General features: G+C 40.3%; 2 protein-coding genes across 7 annotated transcripts in view; one reads left to right on the forward strand and one right to left on the reverse strand.

Moving 5' to 3' along the window:
• Positions 1–6,000, forward strand: part of ZNRF3 (zinc and ring finger 3) — an 84,979-nt gene extending 78,979 nt beyond the window's left edge. For all 4 annotated transcript variants that reach the window (XM_062616210.1, XM_062616200.1, XM_062616219.1 and 1 more), the window contains 2 exons: positions 331–2,070; positions 3,155–6,000. In XM_062616210.1, the coding sequence (XP_062472194.1) occupies positions 331–2,070; positions 3,155–3,198 (1,784 nt within the window). In that variant the 3' untranslated portion in view covers positions 3,199–6,000. The remainder of the gene's footprint in view (positions 1–330; positions 2,071–3,154) is intronic.
• The window catches only part of KREMEN1 (kringle containing transmembrane protein 1), a 43,009-nt gene that overhangs the window by 3,956 nt on the left and 13,824 nt on the right, over positions 1–25,229 (reverse strand). For 2 of the 3 annotated variants that reach the window (XM_062616262.1, XM_062616253.1), the window contains exons 4-9: positions 18,381–18,505; positions 17,773–17,926; positions 16,984–17,316; positions 16,249–16,407; positions 15,087–15,171; positions 13,911–14,113 (exon numbers count right to left, since the gene is read on the reverse strand). In XM_062616262.1, the coding sequence (XP_062472246.1) occupies positions 13,951–14,113; positions 15,087–15,171; positions 16,249–16,407; positions 16,984–17,316; positions 17,773–17,926; positions 18,381–18,505 (1,019 nt within the window). In that variant the 3' untranslated portion in view covers positions 13,911–13,950. Of the gene's footprint in view, positions 1–12,170; positions 14,114–15,086; positions 15,172–16,248; positions 16,408–16,983; positions 17,317–17,772; positions 17,927–18,380; positions 18,506–25,229 lie in introns of those variants that run through there. The other variant, XM_062616244.1, reaches the window with a different exon arrangement.

Raw genomic sequence — 25,229 nt, forward strand, 5'->3', positions numbered from 1 at the left:
GCGAAAACTTGAGGAGTAGCTGCCAGCCTGGCTCTTAACCTGCAAGATCAGGAATATTGTGTAAGCAGAAGCTTTTGCATATGGAAACAGTATCTGTAATCACTTAACTTCTTTTCCATTTTATGAAAATCCAATTGAGTGTTTCAAAGGCTTCCAGGCAGATGCTCTTGACTGAGTTTATTTTGTTATTTTTCCTTCTGTGTAAAAAGTTGTTACTTTTTTTTTTTTAAACTCTGTTGTGTAGTATAATGGAACAAAATATCCTTTCTTGCACAAAGTGTATTCCTTTTTATTCCCTCCTACTTCTCCACTCTGATTTCTCTCATTCAGAACAGAAGAAGGGAAATGCAGGTCCAGTCTGTTTGGAATCCATCAACCCAGCACGCAGCCGGCAGCAGAGGGTGATTCTGCCTGTCCATTACCCAGGCCGAGTGCACAGAGCAAACCAGATAACAGCATATCCTACTCGGACAAGCATGGACCCTCATGGAAACCCCATCACGGTGCTTACAGTTGAGCGACATGGTGATCAGAGCCTCTACCAAGCCCCGTCCCCAGCCTATATCCGAAGTTACCAGCCTATTCATTTGGACCATGGACCAAACATGCATCACTGTAGCCTGGAACATAGGGCTTACTCTCCAGCACACAACTTCCGAAGATCCAAGTTTGGGCGCAACTTTTCCAAAGCAGCATGCGTTTCCCAATATGAGACCATGTATCAGCACTACTACTTCCAAGGCCTTAGTTACCCTGAGCAAGATGGACAGCTTCCAGCTGGCATTTCCTCAAAGGGTCCTTCCCGTGCCTTTCAGCCTGGTAGCAGCATGCTTTTCCCTCCTGTGGTACATGTAGTGCCCTCATCCCGCTTGGAGAGTGGCAGTACCTCCAGCTTTAGCTGCTATCATGGGCATCGTTCAGTCTGCAGTGGATATCTGGCTGATTGCCCTGGGAGTGACAGCAGCAGCAGCAGTTCTGGTCAGTGTCACTGCTCCTCTAGTGATTCCATGGTTGACTGCACAGAGGTCAGCAACCAGGGGGTTTATGGGAGCTGCTCCACCTTCCGCAGCTCTTTGAGCAGTGACTATGACCCATACGTTTACCGCAGTAAGAGCCCTTGCCGAGTAGGTGAGGTTGGTGGTGCAAACAGGGGTGCAATTGTTCTCTTGGAGGGCCCCCACCAGGATGAGCTCCCAGCTCATGGTCACAGTCTGGTGGGTGCTGACTGCCGGCCTGTGCCAGCTTCTTCCTCAGGGGACCAACTGTCTAATTGCAGCATGGATATGAACTACAGCAGTAATTCCTCGCTTGAGCACAGGGATGCAAATGGCACTACCTCAGAGGGAGGACATGAGGCCACTCCTGGTACTGCCTTGGATGTTAAAAGGAACTGGAAGAATCCAGAGATAGCAGGGCCACTTATGGAGCAAGCATGTGCATACTGCTTTGAATTCCAGCACTCTGCCCTGGAGCCTAGCAATGGGACAGCTGACTGCAATGCACTCTTCCTTAGCTCTCAACTGTGGGGGACGTGTGGCCCAGGAATAGAACCACAGTCAGGGAACATCCCGGGCTTGTACAGTATTAACTCAGACCACTTGCGTAGGACAGATGGAGTAAAATATGAGGGGTTGCCCTGCTGCTTCTATGAAGAGAAGCAGGTAGCCTATAGTAGCAACAGTGGCAGCGGAGGTGGTGGCTGCTATACAGAAGACTATGCAGTGAATGTGCAGTACACGCTTCCTGATGACACCTTGCCAAGCTGCTGTAAGAGTGTCTATGATCTGGGTCAACGCATTCCCATAATTCCTGAAGACAGAGACTGTGAGCTGATCCTTCCTGCAGAGTGCCAAGGGACCCACACAGGCTGTAGTTCCTGGGATGGAACACCTGAGCTAGATACTTACCTGCACTGCCAAGGTATAGGAGAGGTACAGGACGAGAGGGAGGTCTGCTATGAGGCAACATCATTTCTGCAGCAGAACTACTCTCGGGAGGAAGAAGCTGGAATGCTCTTTCCCAGTCCCACTTTGAACTCCCAGAAGCTGATGGTGACCACAAAGGCCACAGGTAACACATGTGCTTTTTTTGATTGCTTGCAACCTTTCTGTCCTAGTATATGGAGTGCTGCCAGCTTCCTGGGTACCTGCAGCCATAAAAGTTACTGCCATCCCTTGCATGATAGTAGGTTATTGAGTAGTTCTTCAGCCAAAAGTGGGTTCTCTTGTTACCTGTATCCATTTGGTCATAGCTAGAGAAATAAAACATGACAGTCTACTATCTAACCCTGTAAGAGTGTTCATACACATCCTTTGTGGGGAGGAGAAAACATGACTGCTAGTACAAGTCCCTCATTAGAGCCCCCACAGCCAGGGACCCACTTCCATATGGTGAGCTGCATAAGCGGGCAAACCCACAGTGCTGGGAGGTGACAGTCAGGCTGTCCCTGTCTTAAAAAAAAATGAAAAGACTGAAAACCTTGTAATTGCTGTAGAAGATGTGGGAAAGTCTCTGCTATGAACATACACAAGGGGGAAAAAAGAAGTTCCTGCAGAATGTAGAGGGTATTCCTTACCTGCCTTGCCAGGGCTGTTTTGAAGGGTATTCATAGGAATCTTCCAGGTTGGAAGGGACCTCAGGCCGTCATCTCCTCCAGCCTCCTTGCACAAGGTAGGGCCAGCTCTGAGATCAGACCAAGTTATTCAGTTTGTGAGGTTAGACCAAGTTTATCGCGTCAGGCCATGAGAACCTCCAGGGATGCAGAATACACTCCCTCTTTGGGCCCTTGTTCCCATGCTTGACTGCCAGCATGGTGAAATGATTTTCCTTGTATCCAGTCTGAACATCTCATGTTTCAACTTAAGCTCATTACTTCTTGTCCAAAACGCATCACTGTGAAGAGCCTGGCTCCACTGTTTTGACAACCTCCGTGCAGGCATTGCAAAGCTGCTGGGGAGTGCCCGGAGCCTCCTCTTCTGCAGGCCGAACAAACCCCAGTACCTCAGCCTCTTCCCACAGGGCAAGTGCTCCGGCCCTCCGAGCATGTTGGCTCTCTGCTGAATTTGCATCAGACAATCAGTGCCTTGTTGTGGGACCCCCAAAACTGGATGCAGTATTCTAGATGCAGTGTTCCTGAGTTTTCTTTATCCTTCAGGTGCTGGATCTCATCCCTTGGAGAGAAGCCAAATCGGTGACTAGACCTGTCCAGATGATCCCAGATGGAGAAGTGGAGCTTATCAGAGACTTCAAATTCTCATGAAGCTGATTTTTTTAAGCTTTGACAAACAGACAAAAGTGGTAATGTGGAGAAGTCCCTCCCCCACTTCCTCTTCCTCTGTGTCCACATTGGCTTGGTTGTCTCCTTTGTCCCTCTTGCCTGAAGCTTTCAGGCCTCCATTTGTGAGCAAAGCCCATGAGGGACATGGTATGGAGCATTTCTGAGCTCTAGTGCCATTTCTATATTAATAACAAAGTGTTATTTATATTTTCTTTTTAGAAGTGACCGTGTCAGCTCTTGCTGAGATGTAACACGGTGTGTTGAATAAGCCAGGCTATATGTAGATGCTGTTACCTCCTACATAAAGGAGTCCAGCCTTTGATAAGCTCAGGGCTACATCTGCCTTAGAAACCAGATAGCACCTTGAAATATAGTAGTCCAGAAGGATACAGCTTCTGTATGGATGCTCAGATACTGACTAATCCTAGTGGCAAATCTTAGTAGCCAGCAAGTTACATGAGCAATTTTAAGGAAGCTGAAGCATTGGACTGTCTCCTTTCTCCTTTTCCCTTCTCCCCTTTTCATGCTGCTCTGATGATTTAACTAGGAAGGGTCTCCTGCCATTATGATTAATTTTAACAGAGTGGGGGTAGGGAAACAGATAGCTCTGAATGTTTTCCTCCTCACTTCCTGCTAAACGATGGACCTCATTTATCTTCTGACTGGTGAAGAATGATGGGGACCCCTCCCTCATACAGATTCTACAAGGGAGTGTTTAGAAAGGGTAATACCTTTGTAGGTAATGAGCCTTGCCTTCCATAGGAAGTTCTCCAGGCACCTGTAGCTCATGTTACGGCTGTGAGGAATGGTGGCATATGCAGGAAAACAAGAGCTTGCAGCTTGGCTGCCTCATTTTGGAAACAGGTCAGGTGTCTTGTTTTCTTAAAAGACTGCAAGCATGCCTAAGGGAAGGAGTGCTTGTTACCTTTTGCGTGTGTGTAAAACTGAGGGACTTGGTTTAATCAATGTTTTCTTTGCTGTGGTTGATGTAGCTTCCATAGATTGATCTGTTTTAAAGGTTTCTTGGGCCCAGCTAGTTGTGCTTAATTTTTTTGTTTTGTGTACAGAGTGCTCTCTGTACTGCATTAGCCTGGGCACATACTTTCGTTCTTGTTCTTGTACTAGTGGGGATGTTTGTTATCATGAGATAATACATATCGTCACTTCTGATAGCAGTCGTTTCCTGTGGAAACAGCAGCTTCTGACTAAGAGGCTATCATAGCATGGTTTAAGTTGCCTGTCATGCTGCATGTGCCTGAGGACACAGTGTCATCCTGTCTGGTGTATTCACAGCAGGAATTCTCCTAAAGGGAAACTAATTATTTAATGCCCACAGTGCTAGTCTTCTGCAAAGATCTGTCTAAAGTTCAGTTTGCTTTGGATATACTTAAAAGACGTGAAAAAAAAGATGTACCCTTCATGTTACATCTTTTTGCCAAAGTAATGTCCTTGACAGCACTGGGCTAATCGTAAGAACCAGCAAAGTTAACTTGTTTGCTTTGTAGTCCCAAATGAAATCTTTCAAAAGAAGTAAACATCTAAGAAACAACAAATAGATTAATCTGTTTACTTACTTTCTGTACTGAATAAGTTAGGAAAAAAATAATTCTATTTAAAGGCATTCACATTAAGTCTTTTTAAATGAACAAACACCAAAATCTAGCTGTTCAGAAAACTAATAGAAGGCAATAGCTGGGTATAAGGCTAAGAGAAAAATTCCAGTAAACACAGTTTCTGTGTATAAAGCTTATGGAAAAATGATTCATTCTCTGAATGACTGAAGTGGTATGTGTTGGGAGAATAAACTTGAAAGGTTTGGAGGTTTTGTTTGATTGTTTTTCAAGTCTTACTTTTCTCCTTCCTCCACTCAAAAGAAATGCATTGTAGAAGCTATGGTGTATTACCTTGGTTATTCTGCTTCCTGTTTTGTGAGGCACAGCCAAAGGCCACCGAAGATGCACCGTACTGTGTAACTACACAGCATGTTGTGTTAAAATGTGGTTATAAAAAGAAATTTGAATATTCAGGCTCATGGTGGTTTTGGATGTACTGGTCTCATTCACTTGCTGTAGAAATCTGCCAGTACAATGGTCTTGGCAGGCATTAGCGCAGAGGTACCCTATGCCTGGATACTGTGGTTAGTTTTATAGTCAACATTTAGTTAATTCCCTGCTACCTGTATGTCTGTACAGATGGTTTTGTAACAAAATGCCTTTCTACTACTTACATGAACAGTTTTCATTGTGTTTGGCTCATGAGGCACTATTTAAAATGTTTTTAATTAAAGTTATAGCACTTAAAATTTTTGTATAAAATTTGCTGTAAAGATTTGTAATATGGTCAAAGGGCTCTTTCTCCTTCATTACCATTTTAAAAATGTTTTAAAAGCTAGGAAACATCTTGTATATATTCTGTGTATGTATAGCAGCACATTTCATTTATGGAAATATGTTCTCAGAATATTTATTTACTAATATATTTATCTTAAGCCATGTCTTATGTTGAGAGTGTGTGACAATATTGTAATAATCATTGAAAAATCACTAACATGAGGCCCTGTAAATACATGATAATTGCACACAAAGATTTTACAGTACTTGCTGACCAAAAATGATACAAGAAACATTGTAGTTACGTGAGTTTTGTAAGAAAGTGTACAAATGTCTGTATAAAAAGAAAAAAAAAAGGCAAAACTACACAAAAATACAGTTTTATTGCATATACATGTGGAAGTTGTACTTCTTGTTTTGAGGGAAAGGACATGGATAGCTGTGCTCTCCAAAGTGTAGTCCTACGTATACTGATACGAACTCTAATATAAACAGCTTTTTAAGTAATAGGTAAGTGAATCTGTATTTCCATGCACACAGATCCTAACATAATCACAATAAAAGATTCAGAAGTGGCTTTTTTCTGGAGGCAACCCGTAATGATCTGTCTCAGCACCATTCAGTTTTGGCAAATGCCGCAGTTGAGTATCAAGCAGAAGTGAGCTTTTTTGTTGCCAGGTATTGGTGCAGTGTCAGTCTAGTCCTTGACAGTTTCATCTGCCTTCCTAACACTGTCCCCAGGTAGTCTCACAAACCCAGTGTTTGTGTTACATGAGGGCTGCCTGTTGCTTCAGCCCAGAGGGCTGATGTTGCTATTGAAGAGGGGGGAAGTTAGAGATACTCACTGCAGGGAAACATCGATTATAGGAAGGAAGGCAAAGACAGCGTAGGGCACAGAAGGACAAGTTAGGAAAGCCGTGCACCAGAGTATGCTGTGGAAGAGATGGGTGAAGAAGCTCTGCTAGGGGAGACAGGGAAGGAAATGCACTGAAGCAGAGACCGCAGTGTGGCAGAGCTCGTGTTCTTGACTAACAGGACAGCACTTGGGCCATTATACAGCGAGCTCCTTGGGGGTAAGCCCCGGAAGCCTTCAGGCACATGAGTGACATCTGCTGGAAAGCATCCTCCTTTGTGTTTGGAACTTGCCTGTTGCTTGTAGCAGGGATACTTAGTTCTGGTTTCAGGTAAAAATAATCCAACAGAATAATACTGTTTCGAGTCCTGAGCCAGCATTGTGCAGGTGGGTACAACTGGGTAAATCACGGCTTGAAGAATCAAACTAAATCCAAGTCCTTACCCTGGTCCCGCCGAAATGAAAATCCGTGCTGTGCTACTCTCGTTATGCCGACAGAGGGCATAATTTGACCAAAGATGTTTGTGCAGACAGCAAAAAAGAGGGGCTTGGATGTGTGTGGCTACCAACCTGCATGTGTGTGTACATGTACGTATTTATGTAATGTGTGTATTTAAGTAATGGGTGTTTATATGTTATTGTATAAACAGTTTTCCTCCATACAATTATTTCCCATGCAGTGATACACAAGAGAAAATCTTGTTTTCTCTTCCAGTTTCTCACTTTAAGATTTTTACCTGGTAATTCCTTTGACGTTCCCCTTCTTTCATCCATGTTCAAGTGCACTCAGAATTCAGCCAAGAAATGAGCCTTACTTCTCTCCAATCCTCTCCTTCATTTGTGAGAACTCCCATGTTTGGGATGACAGCCTGTTGAACTGAAGAGTATCATGTTGCATGGGACACTTTCTAGCATGAGCATCAATTATTCTCATCTTGGATAATATGGGAATGGGAAAGCCTGGTGGTCTGTATGAGAAGACAGGCACAATAATGGAAGAGCAACAGGCAGGAGGGAGTTAAGCAGCACCAGCAAGTGCTTCCTAATCAAAATACATGCCCTTTTTTTGCTTAATGAACAGAATGTTGGCAATTGCCAATAATTACAGATACGCATTTTATTTGCAAATTAGTTCATTAAACAGTTGTTCTTAAAAATCACATAAAACCTGCTATATGTGTTTGGCTGATAGGCTTGTGTTGACAGGTGACATCTGGGCCTCGTTCCTCTTCCTTCCCTGCACCCTTCCCAGTTTGCCATTGCTGACTAGTGTTTTGTTTTGTCAGTTCTTGTTCTGAAGAAAATCTTGAGGCTAGAGTGCTTTTAACAACAGGATTTACCTCTATTGTGCTGTCCCACACAATCATTGGTAAGCCCATACTTGGTCTCTTTGAGAAAGACAGCTATGGGCTGTTGGCTGAACTTGAATGTGGTGCTTAGTTTTGTTTGTGTGTGTTTGTGGTATCCTGTCTCTTATTTGTTGTGGTTTTTTTTTAAATGACTAAATGTAAACATACTTCTATCAAAAAATCAGTATTTTCATATTTGGCAGGGGGGTTCTTTTGAGTTCAATATTTAAGGAACAAATTCATGTACCATCTCCATATGGTAAAACATGAAGCAGCAGGAGCAAGCTATTGTTAATGAGATTGTACATTATGGTAACACTTGGTGGTTTCATAACACTATCTCATTTTTGCTGTAGCAATATTGGGTCCATCTGTCCAATGCTGTGACAGCTGTCGGGTAACACTGTTACTTGAGTTCTGTAAGAAAAGTGTCCTTAAAAGGATGACAGCTGCCTTCATACTGTGTGGAGCCTGGCCTAAGTGTTTGGCCAAGGAGAAAACAGCAAACCTGAAACCAGGTATTTCACCTTACAGCAGAGGTGCCATACTCCTGTGACTTGGAACAGATCACACAAAAGTGTCTCTTTCAAAACAAAGAATACATCTCCCTCATGGGGAATGAAACTGTTGCTTAGGAAACAACAGAGAAGGCAGCAGTCCCCAGAATAAGCAGCAGTGTAAGACGAGTCTCATAATCTGAATGGCAAGAAAGGAGAGCAGAATAACCTTCCCTGTAACAGTGGCGTTTCTACCAGAAAATGAGAGCTTGAGCCCTGACACAAGAAGCTGGAGACAGTTTTGATATCTGATGCTGGTGTTCAGATGTTTACATAAAATATAGCTGAAGATTTCTTCAACAAAGTGTAGCATTATTTTGGTCAGAAGGAGGAATTCATAAAAGAAAAATGTATCTTGCAAGAAACTCGAAAGACCATTACATGCTGCTACAATCTGTAGAGAAAACACTGGAAGAATTAATATTCTAATAGTTTGGAAACATGTAAATTGAAAACTTCAATTTGACGCTACCTCAGAAATTGCTTCTCAGAACGGTGCTGTTATTTTCTGTATGGAACCATTTTCAGCAATTACTCCCTTCCACCCTTTGCAGCAGACAATGCTGCTGTAATGTGCTGGTGAACTGCAGCAGTTTCTGCCTGTATTCGCTGCCGGCTGTGCTTCAGCAGCACAAGCTGAACCCTCCTGCAGAAATTCACTGGTTTTGTGTTGGTTTTTTTTAATTATATCATGACTGCTTACAGCCGTTTGCTGGACACAGGATGAGCATGTATAAATACAGAGTTCAGCGGTAAGCTGCTGCAAGTTGTATTCATTCTGTTTTCCTGTCAGTCTCATCTGGTTCATGTGACAACCTTTGGACTTACAGTAAATTGTCTTGAGACTGAAATTCAGAATGTCAAATTGTATCCCAAAGCACAGGTCCTCAGTGAAGTGGATAAAGTACCAGTTGTGTGAAATGTGTGTGTTGGGATGTGACAAATAAAATGGTATGGTCAGAAGACAAGTTATATTTTTCACTCTCACAATCTCACACTAGCAGATTGATAAGGTTATTCATAAACATCTAGAATAATATTCAGTTGAAACTATCACTGGACTATATTTCATTGCAAGATTGTGAAATATCATTGGCATTAAGAACTAGTTGGACAAGTTTTTGTCAGGAGTTGTTTTTGTAGTTCACCCTTCCTTTAGGCAAAGTGGTGCACTAGAAAATTCTGCCAGCAGTCTTCCCGCTGCCTGAGAAGGCTTATTAAGCAGAAGATGAAACTGGAAAAGCTAGTCACACTCATGCTGTGGCAGCCAATTGTCTGCTGATGTGTTTGGCCTGTAGTGATATAGGCTGCAGATTCAGGACTGTTTCCAGAGCTATCAGTAAAAATATCCCATTTATACTACTGCCAAGGGAGCTTAGAATACAGTGACTATAATTCTGTGGTATCACTGGGTTGTCTGCATGAGCAATCTGATAAACCTCCTCAACATTGCACTGGCTGTAGAAAGTCTGGCAGAAACAGGCCCTAAAAAAGACTGTGGTATTGCTCAATTGGAAAAGCAGATGACATGTTTGATGTTCAAATGGTCCTGAGAGTATACGCATGTGAATTTGCAGAACAATTACAAGTTAGAAATGAGATTCAAAGAAGGAAAGTGTTTTAAAGCAATTGTTTCATTAGCATCTATTCTGCCACAAAACTGTCTGGGTTACCCTCTTCTCAGTGTTCTTGTATCATATATACCAGTGAATTATGTTTGATGTTTTTTCTATGGTTACAGTGTATAGAAAATTTATTTTCCCACAGTGTAAACTAACATTTTCTCTTCCTATGTTAGCAAGATACAAGCATAACATGCTGTATTAAATAATGCATTTCCTATACATATATAAATATATATTACTATGATATCACACGTTTTTAAATAACATAGTCTCTATTTCCCCCCAACATAACAGTATTAAGACAAAAGTACACACAGAAATCAGCTAGTCAACAAAGTAGTTTCAAATGTAGATTTTAAATGGGGGACACCACTTGTCCAGCTGTCCCCTTCCACCTGAGGGCCACAGACACTGCAGACTATTGTAACTGAGATGCTGCATGAAGCAAGAAGGCAGGCCCACAAACTGCTGCGATGGCAGTGCTATCAAGAGTACTTACTGCTCTGCTTCTGGGGTAGACAACTGTCTTTTTCCTATGGCTTACTGTCCACTTAGCTGTGCTAGTTCACCTCGGTGCAACCACTCAGTAAAGCAGCTCAAGAGAACTCATCTCTGTTAAAAGGAACTTGGGGAAGAAAAAGCAATAGTAATTTTTAACCTGATTGGTTTACTGCACCACCACGCAGCCAGCTGAGTGAAGAAGGAATGCCTGCGTATGAAGAGGCAGCTCCTCATGATGGTTTTGTTGTCAAACCAGTTGCTTTTGAAATTGTGGCCAATGTCACGTTTGCAGCCTGTCTGGCCTGTGGAGGGAATTGCTAGGTAGGAGGTCAGAAGGCCATTCTGATACAATTCCACATCATTTCAGTTTGTGGAAGGTAACACGATGAACACAAACCACCCAAGGTGTCCGTGCCCTCCAGCTGTCAGCACTCAGCTGCTAGTGCCACAGGACCATTCCTGAGTGCTGAATCCTGTGGGATTATAACAGCTGTGCATATCAGACTTTTCTTCTTTCCCTCCCCAAAGCCTTCTAGCAAACATCAAAAAGTGCTGTTAATGGCTGCCACAAACGTTGGCCATTTACCACCATCCACTGAAGTGTTTGCACAAGGAGCACAAGTCACCATACCAAATCTTCTAAAAATCCACAGCAGAAACCCTACCTGCTCCTCGTGATCTCATGCCTGCAGAGGAAGAAGTGCTTTTTAAGGGACCCTGTATTAAAAGTATCTAGACTCAGACAATCTGAAAGATTGAGGGGGTGGGGGAGACATAACAATTTCCTCTATACTGTTATTAGTGTGTTTACCTGCACACTGTCCAATACCGTAAGCTTAGCCACGTTTGTTGTTGCCATGGCTAGTTAATCTACTGTAACTGCTGGTTTTATGGGTCTTTTGTACAGAAACTGGGTAAACATTCCCTAAGACAGGCCCATGAAATGCGATTTTATTATTTAAAAAATAGTTGAGGACTAAGGGACCAAAGCAAAATCTCAGTTTCTAAATTCTCTGATTTTGCATTAGCAGCATTTGTCCTTTTTGTTGTTGTTTGTGATGGGCTTTCTCTAATTTTACAGGGAAATTACATTATTTACTGAAGACCAGTCTAAACAGTTCTGTATTTTTTTCATTCTGCAGTAGGCAGAAATCAGTCATGGGACACTGATTTTTTTTTTTTCCCCAGTTTATTAGCATTAGCTGCTTTAAGAATATCCATTTGACTGTTTGACTATTTAACTGCTCAAGAACATTTAATAAGGCAAGCAAACAGCTTGATCACAGTGTACTCATAACTTCTCTCTTAGGGATCTAGCTTTACAGCATAACTCTTCTCCCAGTTTTCCATTACTGAACCATGTTAAGCATGCTTAGGAAGCAAACCAATTTGTTTTGCTAGGAATCTGTGAGGTGGACACCTTCCCTACACAGTATGATGCAAAACTTGACAGTTAAAAGAGCAATTCAGAATTTTCTGTTTGCTCTGAAAGAGGTAATGTTTTTTGGCCCAATCTGATGACACGAAAGAGGTAACAAGTGTATTTTACAACTTGCCTTGTCTTGATTTTAGGCAATACGGTAATTGTATTTTCCTACATTCTTTCCAGCAGCTCATGCAATAAAGTACTAGATGTTCCCATGATATTCCACGTTTTTTATATAAACAATTCCATAAATGCTGTCTCAGTAAGGTCTTGTTTTTATTAAGCATTTGTTGTGGTATTGTTCAGCTGTCTCTGGCACTCATCTGTGGTACGTAAATGGAGCTGGAATGAATTAAATTCAGGTAAAAGACTAGATCTACAATGGCAAGTAAGGCACAGTATTTCATTGTCTAGTCTTACGTGCCTGTTTTTTCAAAGAAATCTCTAGACCTCATGAAGAGTAGGCGTTTACATGTTAAAAACAGAAGGGCAGATACTACAAAGAATTTAAACTTGGTTACAAGTTTATTAGTTCTCTTTTGCAGATGCATTTAATAGTTGTTCTGTGACTGCAGGTCTGATATACACTGACTGTTGGTGTATATTTAAACTGATATCTATTCCATTTGTCCATTTGTATTTTAATGGCTGTCACTGAATTTCCTGTAACTTAGTTCACAGAGCTGTTCATTCAGTTTTCCAGTCAATTTATCTGATTTCTGCATTGTCAGCTTTTCCCAAATATCTTGCTGGTCTGACTGGCTGAGGCTGAAAGGTTGAAGATCACCACTGTTGATCCCCAGTGCTGGGATGAGAAGTTTGAGCACTGTGGGCAGACAGATATTCTACCATAGAGGAAAAAGAGTTAATGCTGTCTGTTGCAATCAATGAGAAATTTCACAGATCAGGTCCCCACTGATGTATTAGTTCTTTGACAGTTAAGAGTATTAATCTTAAAAATGCAGTTCAGTTTTAATTTTGCAGGCACAGAGACACTTTTTCTTCTCACAAGTAAGTATCAAGGCAACTTGTATGTGTGTTCAGATGCGCAGCCTGGCATAGGTGAGTTGTTGATAGCAGGCTACAACTTTGTACATAGTTTAGGCTGCCAAGATCAGTATCTTTAACTTCAGAGTAAGAATTTGTCTTAGTCAGCCTCACTGTTTAAAAATTCAGTGGATTTACAATTTCTTTGGACAATCCTTTAAGAAGTCCCAGGCTTACATCCAGGACTTCAGTCTGGAGTATGATAGTGTTTTAAAAGATCACTGTGAATATGAACAAAATCATCATAATCATCAGTGAATGATGGGTCAAACATAGTCATTTAAAAGCCTCCATTGCTTGTGCAGATTCTGAGATCCTGACGTGGTAAGCATTTCTCCATCAAAACTCACATTTGCAGCTGAAATTCCAGTGTGTTTGTCTCCTGAATTTGATTTTATTTGTACATCTCTGCTTCTAGAAACAGAAACCATAGAAACAGCAGAGCACTGGGCAACCAGGCTGATCTCAAAGTCTTCGACTCCCATTTTACTGTATAGAACCAGTTAGACACATTGATATCCAGGCTAGTGAATTCTGGTTGCTGTGGAAGCTCAACAGGTCATCAGTACCTATCTCAGTCTTCAGCCATGAGATAAAAGGGACTAAAGTAACCTGACACGATACAGTTACACAGCAAAGCAGGACACAAGAAGTCCTCAACCTGCAGGTACTCCTTCAGTTACTTTTTGCAGGAGTACAGGGCGTTTCACAGGTTTTTACATAGATCTTAAGTGCACTGGTCTCAAGGCAGTAATTAACAGCACCACAGATTCAATGAACACCAGATAGTTCAAAACTACTGCTGCAATTAATTGCTCCTGTTGCCTGTAGTGTACCCAAGAGAGCAGAAGACAGGCAAAGTCACTCAAAAGCCTTTGGAAAATGCACTTTTTGGAAAACAAGTATGAGATTCAGAGGAAAGAAAAAAAATTATTCCCAGGTCACCTGGATTTTAAGAAGGTTGATTCTTGTAACATAAGACACTTCAGTTTCCCACCAGTGGGTTGCAATCATCTTGTTGACTTCGAAGCTTTTTCTTGAAGATGGATATTGATGTGGATGGCTGGTAAAATATACTCCAGATCTCTCCAGCAGAGGTAACCTCATTGGAATCTTCTGTTCCAGTTGCAGATGGTATCTGATGGGATCTAAAAAATGTGTTAATTCACTGTGAGTGTTAAGGTGCTTGGGGTGCTGCTGGTTTTAGTCACTTTCCACTAAATCTGTGACACCTTTTCTTTCTACCTGTGGCACAGTTGCATAGGGTTCTGGGGTTGTTTGTTGGTTGTTTCTTGACCAAATGAAAAGTTAGGCATTCTGTTGCTAGAATAGCTGCTACCCTAACAAAAGCAACAATATTAAGAAGCCTGTACGTATTCTATCACTAACTGCCATTAATATACATATATTTCCATGTATATTTAAGCCTGTTTGTGGTACGTAAATACAATATTCAACATTTATGATTCATTGATAACTCACCCATCATTTTATTCAATGAGTGTCCATCTAGAGGACACAAAAATTAGTTGGTGTAAGTGTAGAGAAATACAGTAATAATATGTTGTTTTTATTAATAGACAAAAAAAAAAACAAAAAAAACCCAAACCAACAAACTGGTTAAGTGTCACACCATAATAGAGATTTTGATTTCTGTGATTCTTTTTTGAACCATTTTCGATATTTCAGTAAAAGACAATATTAACTAGCCCTTATCTAACTCTTTTCCCCAGTTTCCTGTGCTGTGATGGGGTTTTAATTTTTTCCCCACAAAGTATTATCATAATTTGAACTCTTCCTCCCCCAATGCCAGATGACTGATTACATTTTCCTCCTTGCTCTATAACATCACTATGAGAAGCCTTTTTATTCCTTAAAATACAAATTTTGTGAAAACAAGACCAAAGTAAATATTCCAGCAGCAAATGCTATCCTAACAGACTGGAAAGTTCCAAAAATGTGCTTATTTAGTGGCTTTTATGAGGATACAAATATGTAATATATAACTTAGATTTGAATATGGCCAATCTGACAATATCATAAGGCAGAGAAATGAAGTGCGTCAGGTTTGGTACAGAGCTGAGATGTCAGTTCTCAAGGCCAGTTTTGCTCCAGACTCACCTCATGGTAATGTGGAGGAATATCTTTGCTATTATGGCTGTAATACTTAGGATGAGCAATGCTGTGAGACTATATATTGTCCACTCTGTAAAAGAGGAGAGGGAGAGGAGAAGTTCTCAGTTCATTCATTTATTTACAGTTTTTAATGTAAGAATACTGCACAAAAGAAACCCAAAAGAAACCCATAGCCTTCTAATGCGTTACTCAAAACTGTAATTTCGATGTGTCTTATACCTGTAAGTATCTTCTGTAAAGGCTGGCAGAAACTGTGTAACTCTCAGTCAAAACTGTTTTTTCCCCATGCATGACTGATCCCTAAAATTTAAAGCTGGGAAAATCAAAGCATATACCAGTAAAATTATTTACTAGTCTCTAGGAAAGGAATCAAAACTCAGAGGAAAAATTAAAAGCAGACTAAAGAACATACTAGGATATATGCTACCAGTAGTGACTCTGTGTTTGCAAGGAGATGGCCTAGTTTTATAACAGCTATCAGAGAGCCCACAGTGTGATCATGGCCCAGCTTCAACAATATATAAACATAGATATACTCAGGGTAGTTGAAAGACAGGAGAGGCCAAAAGTGATATTCAGCAAGAATGCATTTCCACTCATTTCCACAGTTGTTTACCAGTCAATTTCCTGAATGGTGCCTTGAAAGTGAGCTCTAGACACTTACGTAAGAGTTCTCAGTAGCATTTTCCCTACACCCATTAACTTGTTTCATCCTTGTAGAGCCCTCTTTGTATTACTGCTGTAGTTTTTGTGAATTGGTGTGACTGGGACACATTCTGCATTGAGGCTCTTCCAGACTACAAAAGCTTACTCTTTTTTCAGTGCCTTTTGCCACCTCTATGGTATGCACTGGTCACTGAAGCTGATTCTAGTAAGGAGACTGCTTTGATTCACATATTATTATGTGCTTTCATTCTCAAGGAGTCAGCATCTTCACAGTATTTCTAACTGACTTAGGCCAAGAAGTGAGTTTTGGAAAGTCATGAGAGCAGCACAGTTAGTGGTAATTAGACTAAATGAAAATTTATCTATTGGTAAAAGGCATAGTGGATCACATAATGTGGTACAGGAGGCAAAGAAAATAGTGACTCTAGATTGTGGCTTGGCAACATGTTTTTCCTGCTTCCACATTTTCTTGTAATATTACCAGGCATGGAGCTACTGGGATGACTTGGGCTGGTTGTGATGACATAAAGTATCTTTGATGACCGGGCTGCACTGATGCTGAGATTTGCTTGTTCATTTATCTTCTCTGAAAAGGTCTGATTCACTAGAATCTTGTTTTGATGCACGTTGTCCTTCACAGCTGGAAACACAAGAGTATGATTATTATAATTTCTTAAAAGGTATAGCTGGATTTTATTTTGTGCTTGTAAGCAGCTCTCTGGTTTACTTATAGATCTCCAATAATCAAATTATGCTTGATGCCAGAAAAAGCCTGTACTTCAACAAGTTGGGGTTCTCCAAATTTTTCTGGAAGCTGCTGTTCATCATAACAGTAGGTACAACTGAAGGACTAATATGTTTTCTTCTGAGTGTAACAGACTGTTGTGAAGAGCCAAGATTAACAAAGATGCAGGCAGACTACTGTCTTTTGTTTCAGCCTTGTCATTTTCCAATCTGATTTGACAGGTATGTATAAGATTTAATTTTTAAAAACTATATTTTGCTATTTTATGACATATCTGGCTGGAGTGTTCTGAACAGTGAAATGTTAGTGAAGCTTTTACCCACTGAGCAGTGGCAATAAGATAGAAGAAACACCCGTAGATGTGGGAGTTAAAAATATTTGCTCTTTTTTTGCCAATTCAGAAATCTTTTATGTTAATTAAATGCTTTAACAGCTCATTGAAAGGTAGAAACAGCAAAGTTGGTCTCTTACCTCTGTATCTGATAGCAAATCCCTGGGCTTGATTAATTTCATCTGAGAAAAAGTACAAAATGACAAAATCCAAAGAGATGTTAAATGTCTGGGGAGGCCGGTTCTTGCCATTAAAACGAGCTAGAACATGATACGTATAGCCATCCAGCAGTTCCACCATATCTGTAGCATCTTTGATTTCAAAAAGGGCAAAGCTGAAGTGGATTTGGGATGCTCCTGGAACTTGTATGGTCCAGTAACAGACTTTGCCTGTGCCGTATGTGTCAGGAAAATCTGGGGAATAGATCACAGCTGTAGCAGAAGTGTAATTCCCTCCACAGGCACCAATAAGGGCTGTGAAAAGAAAAGGAGGAAGAGTGGTGTTAACTGGTTTATACCAAGTTCTGTTTGGTTTAATAAAAAAGCCCAAGTTATTATAGATTGAGATTTTATTTGAGGCACCTCACTTGATCATGTATCTACCCTCTGGTAAGATCAGTTCTGAAGGAGTCTTTCTATGACATACTGTTTGTGGTAGCTGAGTTAGTACCATTTGTAGGGAAGTAAGAGACAACCTCTACAGCATGAATTAGTTGCCTGAGCAGGCATAATTTCTTGGAAGAACGATTTCACATTATTAATGGATGTGAATTTTATGCCGAAATGGAAAGCAGCTTTCTTTTATACTGAATTTAGGTGTTTTGATGTTTTGTGTGCAACTGTTCTCACTGCATTTAAACCCTTTTCCCTAATTTGCTGAACATTTGAGGCCTCTCCTTTGGGAAAAACTGTGTCTGTTTCAATACTTACTGTCAAAAAGAATGACTCTGCCATCCCCACCGCAAGGCTGAGTATGGTCTCCAAAGCAAACACTGTTGCATTCCGTACTGGCTGCCTCCCCGTATCTCCAGTAGTCAGGATTATTTCCACAGAAACAAGCATAACCTGACTCCATGCCTGCAAACTTTGACAACAAAGAAGCATAAGGAAGGAAAGGATAATATTTAAAGGAGAGACAGCAGGAGGCTGCATGAGCAAGAAAGCTGGTGGCAGAGTATGTGTGTTTTGGAGAAGTATGATTAGTCAAAGGTCCCACCACAAACTGGTTTTGTTTGAGCTGTCAGGATGCTACTTGAGAAAGATCAAGCGGAGGGCAATTAGGGCACCCTATCACTCATAACTGCAGGAAGCAAGCATATTTTGTCCTGGTATCCTGGCATTATTCACTGGTCATTTGCCCAAACTGCTCTGGATGCAGAGAGAGGGCTAGGTCCCTGGAACAGAGGGAGACCTTAGACCTCCTAAAGGTTAAAAAAAAAAAGTGGGGAGGGGGGCAGGGAAATATGATGAAGAGCTCTTGGCATATTGCTATCGTCTGTCTTTGAAAATATCTTGTAAATGTATTTCAAAGAAATCACCTTGAATTGTTGACTTCGACAGGAGCTGATGCATGTTTGAATAGTAAGTTTATTGGAGGTCTCGCTGGTGCCAGTCAAAGGTGGTGGCTCTCCATGGTCCTTGTAACACCCTAGATTCCCTGGCACTGGCAAGGATAACAGACAACAGTCATTTTAAAGGTGTGCCTGGCAACACCCAAGACACAGACCACTTTATGCACTACCTGGCTCCTAGGCAGCTCTCTATATGTCCTTGTCTTCATTTTGCAGTATGGGAAATGTTACTCTATTCTAGATCCTTGTTATATTTTCCAAACATGTCCAGGGATAAATGACAGGTAGTGAAATAGCATCATATCTTCTTAGCAATACACCTGCAATACTCTGTAGTTGGTTTCTGTAAGCCACAGTAATACAGACAAGGTAAATACCTGTTTCATTTCTCTTGATAGAGACAATTACAAAAAAAACCCGGCATTATTACATGGGTTCAGAGGTTTGGAGGTTTTAAAATACTACCACTCATATCCTAACCATGTAAAATCAATACTGTGATTTCAGTCTGATCTTCAAAACAATGACATTCTGGAAGTTTTCTAAACAGGATACTTGAGAGAAGAAACCTAAGCTCTTTTAGGATGGAGTTTATCAAGTTTTATGGGAGGGTCTATATACTTATGTAGGAGAATTTCTTAATATTTAAAATTCAAATTCTGGTATGAATTTAAAATATATTTTTTGGTGTGTAAAAAGAGATTGAAAATGAGCAATATTACTTTTTTAAGAAACATCTAGTTATACTAGTACGAATCAACACTTCAAGGCTCGCTGGTCAGTATGGCAGATCAGAAAGTTTTCACCCTTCAATGCATAATTTGTCCTCTGGTTTTGTTTTGTTTTGTTCTTGCAGTTTTCATCAAAGCACTGGAATTTAGACATGACTACTAGAGAGAGGATATAGGGTACAATATAGTGCTGTGCTAATGGCATAAAATTATCCCTTGCCTACTTGTCGTATCTGCTTACATACTTGGAATTAATCTGTTACCAGCTCATTGGTCAGATAGTTTTTATTTCTGTGCCAGATTGACAAGGATTATTTTTTGTTCACGTCCACTACTATGTATAACATGTGATGCGGTAAGAGACTGTGTAAGAGTTTGACTTTCTCAGTCATTTGTTATTCCAGTACCCAGTAAACTCTGAACTCTCACTACTGTCCCACAGTACTGATTCAGGTTTTTGACTTACCAACAGGGTTTTGGGTTGGTTTGGGGGTTTTGGTTTGGTTTGTTTTGTTTTTTTGGGGGGTGAGGGGTAGGGGGAAGCAGCGTCCGATGCCTGTTAGCATGTGGTTCAGTTGCTTTGGGGCTCCTTTTGAGCTAGTCATCTCTTGTACAGGTGGTCCTTTTCTCTATCAGATAACCCATGTGTTAGTAAACTGCTTCTGTATTATTATACTATCACATAAATACCATAGGAATGCAATGATGCTTTTTGTACTGAGAAGTCTTTATAGTAGTCCTGAAAGTATCTCTTCACTGGATTCTGGAAGGCCCATTTCTGGGATTTCTGATTCATGTCCATGTGCAGCAGCTGCTGAAATAATGTTTTGAGTTCAGAATTTCTGTTTGTCTGATCTTAACAAAGATAGGTTTGTCCTTATTCTTTGGAATATGATACACTAAGCTCGTAAACTGATGACAGTTTACTGTTAAAATTGGAATCATTCTGACATCTGGAACAGTTAACAGGTCTGAGTTCCTGCTCCCATACTTAGGCTATGTTGCCTATGGCAGCTTCCTCATTTTGAGGAAGAGGGTTAGCATATCTCTTAGTGACCAGCAAATATACTGGTGTATATATGGTTATACTCTTAAGGAGCATGAGTATAGTGTTATAAAGAAGAATTAATGAAGTTGGGAAGAAAATTCATATTGTATATTTTCATAATGTAAACTGAATTTATATATTTTTTGAAGAATTAGATGTTGTTGCTTGAAATATTGTTCATAAAATAATTTTCTGAGAATGACACAATTTAAATTATAAATGCTTGCACAGAATTATGGCTTTGGTATGCCCTGCACCAACATGCATATGAGTACTGCGACTTCAAGTTACAGCCTGATTTAACATACCTTTGGAAATCCCCATTTGCAGCCCCACCCCAGCTGAGTGCAGCTGGGCAGATAACTCTGAGCGCTCAGTTTTTCTGTACAGTGCAAGATTTCACGACCCTGAGAAAGCTTCATTCTCCTTGGAGACTTGGGATTTCTTAAAATTCTACTTTTTTTTTTTTTTTTTAAGGTAACTTTATTGGTGAGACCCTTCAGCCTTTTCTCCAGAGGATCAGTACTTCAGTTATGTTCCATGCTAAGCAACCAGACTGAGCAATTTAAAAGCTGCTTATATTGTGTAACTAAATCAAGCCTACTATCTGGGTACAGCTTAATTAGTCTCCCTGGTGTCCCAACAGCATTTTAACTTTCTCTTCTCTAGCAAACAAAATTAGTGTCCTGTGATTTGGAATAAACAAGAGAAGCATCAATCTAACCCAACAGTGAATAGTAAGTTCCATGTCACTGCCCAGCTCTTCAGATAACTTTGACATCAAATCAACAAATGACATGAGCTGAAGGATATATGCTCATCTAAAAGAACTTCATAGTCCCACACCAAATATATAAATAAACAGTCCCCTGAACTGGGGCAACACACGTAAAAGTTTACTCTGTACATGCATATATGATTTTGATATGCCATCTCTTCCTATGGCTACTGACGGCTGGTCCTAAACCTGAGGCACCACTCAGAGGCTCTGGGCACTCCCCAGCAGCTTTGCAATGCCTGCACGGAGGTTGTCACAACAGTGGAGCCGGGCTCTTCACAGTGATGCGTTTTGGACAAGAAGTAATGAGCTTAAGTTGAAACATGAGATGTTCAGACTGGATACAAGGAAAATCATTTCACCATGCTGGCAGTCAAGCATGGGAACAAGGGCCCAAAGAGGGAGTGTATTCTGCATCCCTGGAGGTTCTCATGGCCTGACGCGATAAACTTGGTCTAACCTCACAAACTGAATAACTTGGTCTGATCTCAGAGCTGGCCCTACCTTGTGCAAGGAGGCTGGAGGAGATGACGGCCTGAGGTCCCTTCCAACCTGGGGTATCCTACAACCCTATGTATATATGTGTGTGTATGTATATATGTATATATACATATGCGTGTACATATATACATATGTATATATACATATATATGTAAGTATACATATGTAAAGCAATGAAGAATCAAAAGTGCTTCTAGATAGGTAATGACTGTTTAGTTACTCTGAGCTTTAAAAATTTTCAACATAATCTTTTGCCTTAATTTGTTCTAGCTACTAAGGAAACTTTGCAAAACTGAAATAGTCAATATTCTGCAATTACTGTTCATGCTGATCAGTGATGTCTCACCATTACACTGTCTTCACCCATTTGTTCTCTTGTGCTTAAAATGTCACCTCTTTTATGAAAGCATGCTATTTGTCTTTTAAGCAGCATATGACATAATGAGGTCTTGGCAAACACCAGAGCTTCTGCATATTACACATTAAGGCACACATATTAAATCATGGAATTCATCCTTTTGAGCTCCAAACCGTATTCCAGCTAAGCTCGTCCATGTGTCTTTCAAAAACCTTGTAGCTTTTTGCAATGGTTGGTCTGGTCTGCACCAGGATACTGTCTCAAATTGTGCAAGCTACTCCCTTCATTCTTGTGTTAAAATCTGGACAAGTCAATCTTGGAGTGATCGATACAGCTCTGTATAACTTATCTGGCTCTGCTATTTAATACTTTATCAATATTTCAGTCAACTTTACTAGATGACATATATGCACACAGGAAATCTGTTTATGGCAAGAGACTCACGTGGGCCACAAACATGGAGATGCAATTAAGTAAGACTGCAAGTCTTTTACGTTTTGGTAGCCTAAGTTACTTCCTTTGAATTTCAACCTAACCTCATTAACAAAGAAAGAGATAAAAAAAAAAAAGAAGTCAGGAATAGCTGCAACATTGCAAACAAACCATCTAAAGCATTTGGTTCTGAATTCTCCATGTGAGATGCACATGTTCTCTCAGGACTCAGTGCTGCCTTTTTGCCTTTTGTTTATGTCCATTCCAGGCTGCTTAGCAGACAAGCCATTAAGAGAAGGAGAGGAAGAAAAGGGAAGACTAAGCTCCTACTGAGGTAACTACCACTGTCTTCTGTAATTATGCCCATCCATCCTCATCTAACATTACTAAATTCTCTACAGCATGTTTACACATGCAGAATGCCAGAACACATTTCTGAATTAAATGTTACATATAAGTATTAGTGAATGAGACACACGATATAATCATGTGAAATCATCATCATAATGAAAAATTCTTAACTGTAGATCCTTAATTATTGTAACAGTGAATCACTGCATGCAAATCTCTGTAGGCAATCAAGATGTTTCATGTTGTTGGCATTGTAGTGGTGTGTGTGGTTATAGTTTATAAGTAAATTATGCTCCAGATACTTTTCTAGTAGTAAATATAATTATGGAAAATAAGCTTATGTAAGACAATTTTTACTTCTAAAAAATAGCATTTCTTTACACAATTGCTTTCTGTTCACAGAACTCAGTTTTGTATTATGCACTTCACAAGTTGGTTTTGATGGTCCTATGATTCAGCATCATGCTTACTGAAAACAGAAAATCTGTTAAAGAATAAAAGGTTTGTTTTGTTTTTTTGGGGGTTATTACTTTTTTTTTCCTTACACAGCTTCATACACCATGAGGTTTGTATTAAGACTTGGATGGGCTTGCAATGTACAGTTTGTTCTAAATTGCTGCAATTCCTTTTTCTAGTATCCAGTTTCAGTGCAATGCTTGAAGCAGCTGCTACTGGCCAAAGGGACATTTTTTAAATGTAAGTCTGGATTATCTGTGCAAGTAACTGTCCAACTTTAAATCCTCTGCTCCCCACCACAGAGAAAATGAGTGAGGCTGCTTTTAAAAGGATCCTTTGTGTAGAACAAATGGAGGGGAGAGAATTTGCCTTTCAGCTTTTTTACTGGTGCCATATCCAGAGAATTTGTTAACATCTGTGGTCTTTATAGAAAATGCAAATTCTTCCATTTTAGACCAAGATAAATCTCTCAATTAGGAGGGTCACATTTCCTAAATAGGACCTGGTATATCAGAAAAATAAGAGTAAGATGTCCTCTGAACAATGAGAATTGGGGTGTTAAATGATTTTGTGTTATTTAAATTAGACTCCCTAATCTGTATTTAAGTCTGGGTAAGTCACCTGACTTAAGGTCACACATATGTATTTGTTTGCCTTGCTTGGAGAAGTGACTCACTCACATTCATAAAAAAAAACAAACTGTGAACAAAGTAAAAAAAATCTTTTCAGATCCATTTTTCTTTGTTTGGTTTTGTTTACTTCAAGTAAGAAATATACTTCTTCCAATTGAAAGTATCCCTACCTAAGGACAACTGATGATGATTAACAGCATACATGTTATCCATTAGAGAGTACTCACACAGAAGTTAGGAAAGCAACTAAAGGCATAAACTATTAGACTTAAAATGTGTAGTTATGGTTGCTTGTTAACATGCAAATCTGGAATATATTTTTAATATTTAGGCATATTTTAAAGAATGTGATTCTTAAGAGTTTATCCTGGAGCATTCAGGAAATTTTGGAACATATTGTCACGAATCATAGGATCACAAAATGGCTTAGGTTGGAGAGACCCTAAAGCTCATGCAGTTCCAACCCCCTGCCACAGGCAGGGACACCTTCCACTAGAGCAGCTTGCTCCAAGTCCCTGTGTCCAACCTGGCCTTGAGCACTGCCAGGGATGGGGCAGCCACAGCTTCTCTGGGCACCCTGTGCCAGCGCCTCAGCACCCCCACAGGGAAGAGCTTCTGCCTAAGAGCTCATCTCAATCTCCCCTCTGGCAGGTTAAAGACATTCCCCCTTGTGCTGTCCTTACAGGCCCTTCTCCAAAGCCCTTCTCTAGGTTTCCTGTAGCCCCTTTAGGCACTGGAACCTGCTCAAAGGTCTCCCCAGACCCTTCTCTTCTCCAGGCTGAACAAGCCCAGCTCTCTCAGCCTGTCTCCATGAGAGAAGTTCACCAGCTCTTGGAGCATCATGACAAAACCTCCACATTTTGGACAAGTAAATAATGTAATACATTAAAAATATTAAATACCAGGAGGAAGCTTCAGGTGAATAGCTTGTGAATGACCTGTTAAAATACCCAAGTCCAGTTTGTGGTTTCACATCAATGCTAAGTATATGCACTAGCAAGCAACAGAATTCTAGACCAGAGCTCCCATACACCAAACAAATAGCCATCTTTTCACTATGTCCTCTCACACTCTATTTATTTCTTCCAAGCAATTCTGTGTATGATGTGTTATACACATTAAACTAATGCCATCATTTTACAAGCTAACTGCAAATGATGGACACATGTAACTTGTAAAAAAATTAATTCATAATTTCCTATTAATTTCTGTCCTCTAGATTTCAATAAATGAATGACATATTTTTATGGATTAAAATACTAGCAGTACTTCAAGTTTTGAGTAATTTTCTGTCTGGTATTATTTGAAAATAATATAATCCAGTAATTCTGATATGAGATCAAAAGGATAGCAATGGAGGAACACTTCAGTAAGTTTACGTTTGTCCAGAGACCCATTTAAAATATCGCTTAGTCTGCAAATGAAAATAAGCTGACTGGCCTTATCCTAGTTTCTGTTCGAAAATCAGTACCCACTGTGGTGTAACTGCCAATATCCCTTAAACAGAGATGCAGGCCTAAAAAAATTTC

The sequence above is a fragment of the Pezoporus occidentalis genome, unplaced genomic scaffold (assembly GCF_034315485.1).
Source record: "Pezoporus occidentalis ecotype Australia unplaced genomic scaffold, CSIRO_AGI_Poc_V1 ctg102, whole genome shotgun sequence".
Classification (NCBI taxonomy): Eukaryota; Metazoa; Chordata; class Aves; order Psittaciformes; family Psittacidae; genus Pezoporus; species Pezoporus occidentalis.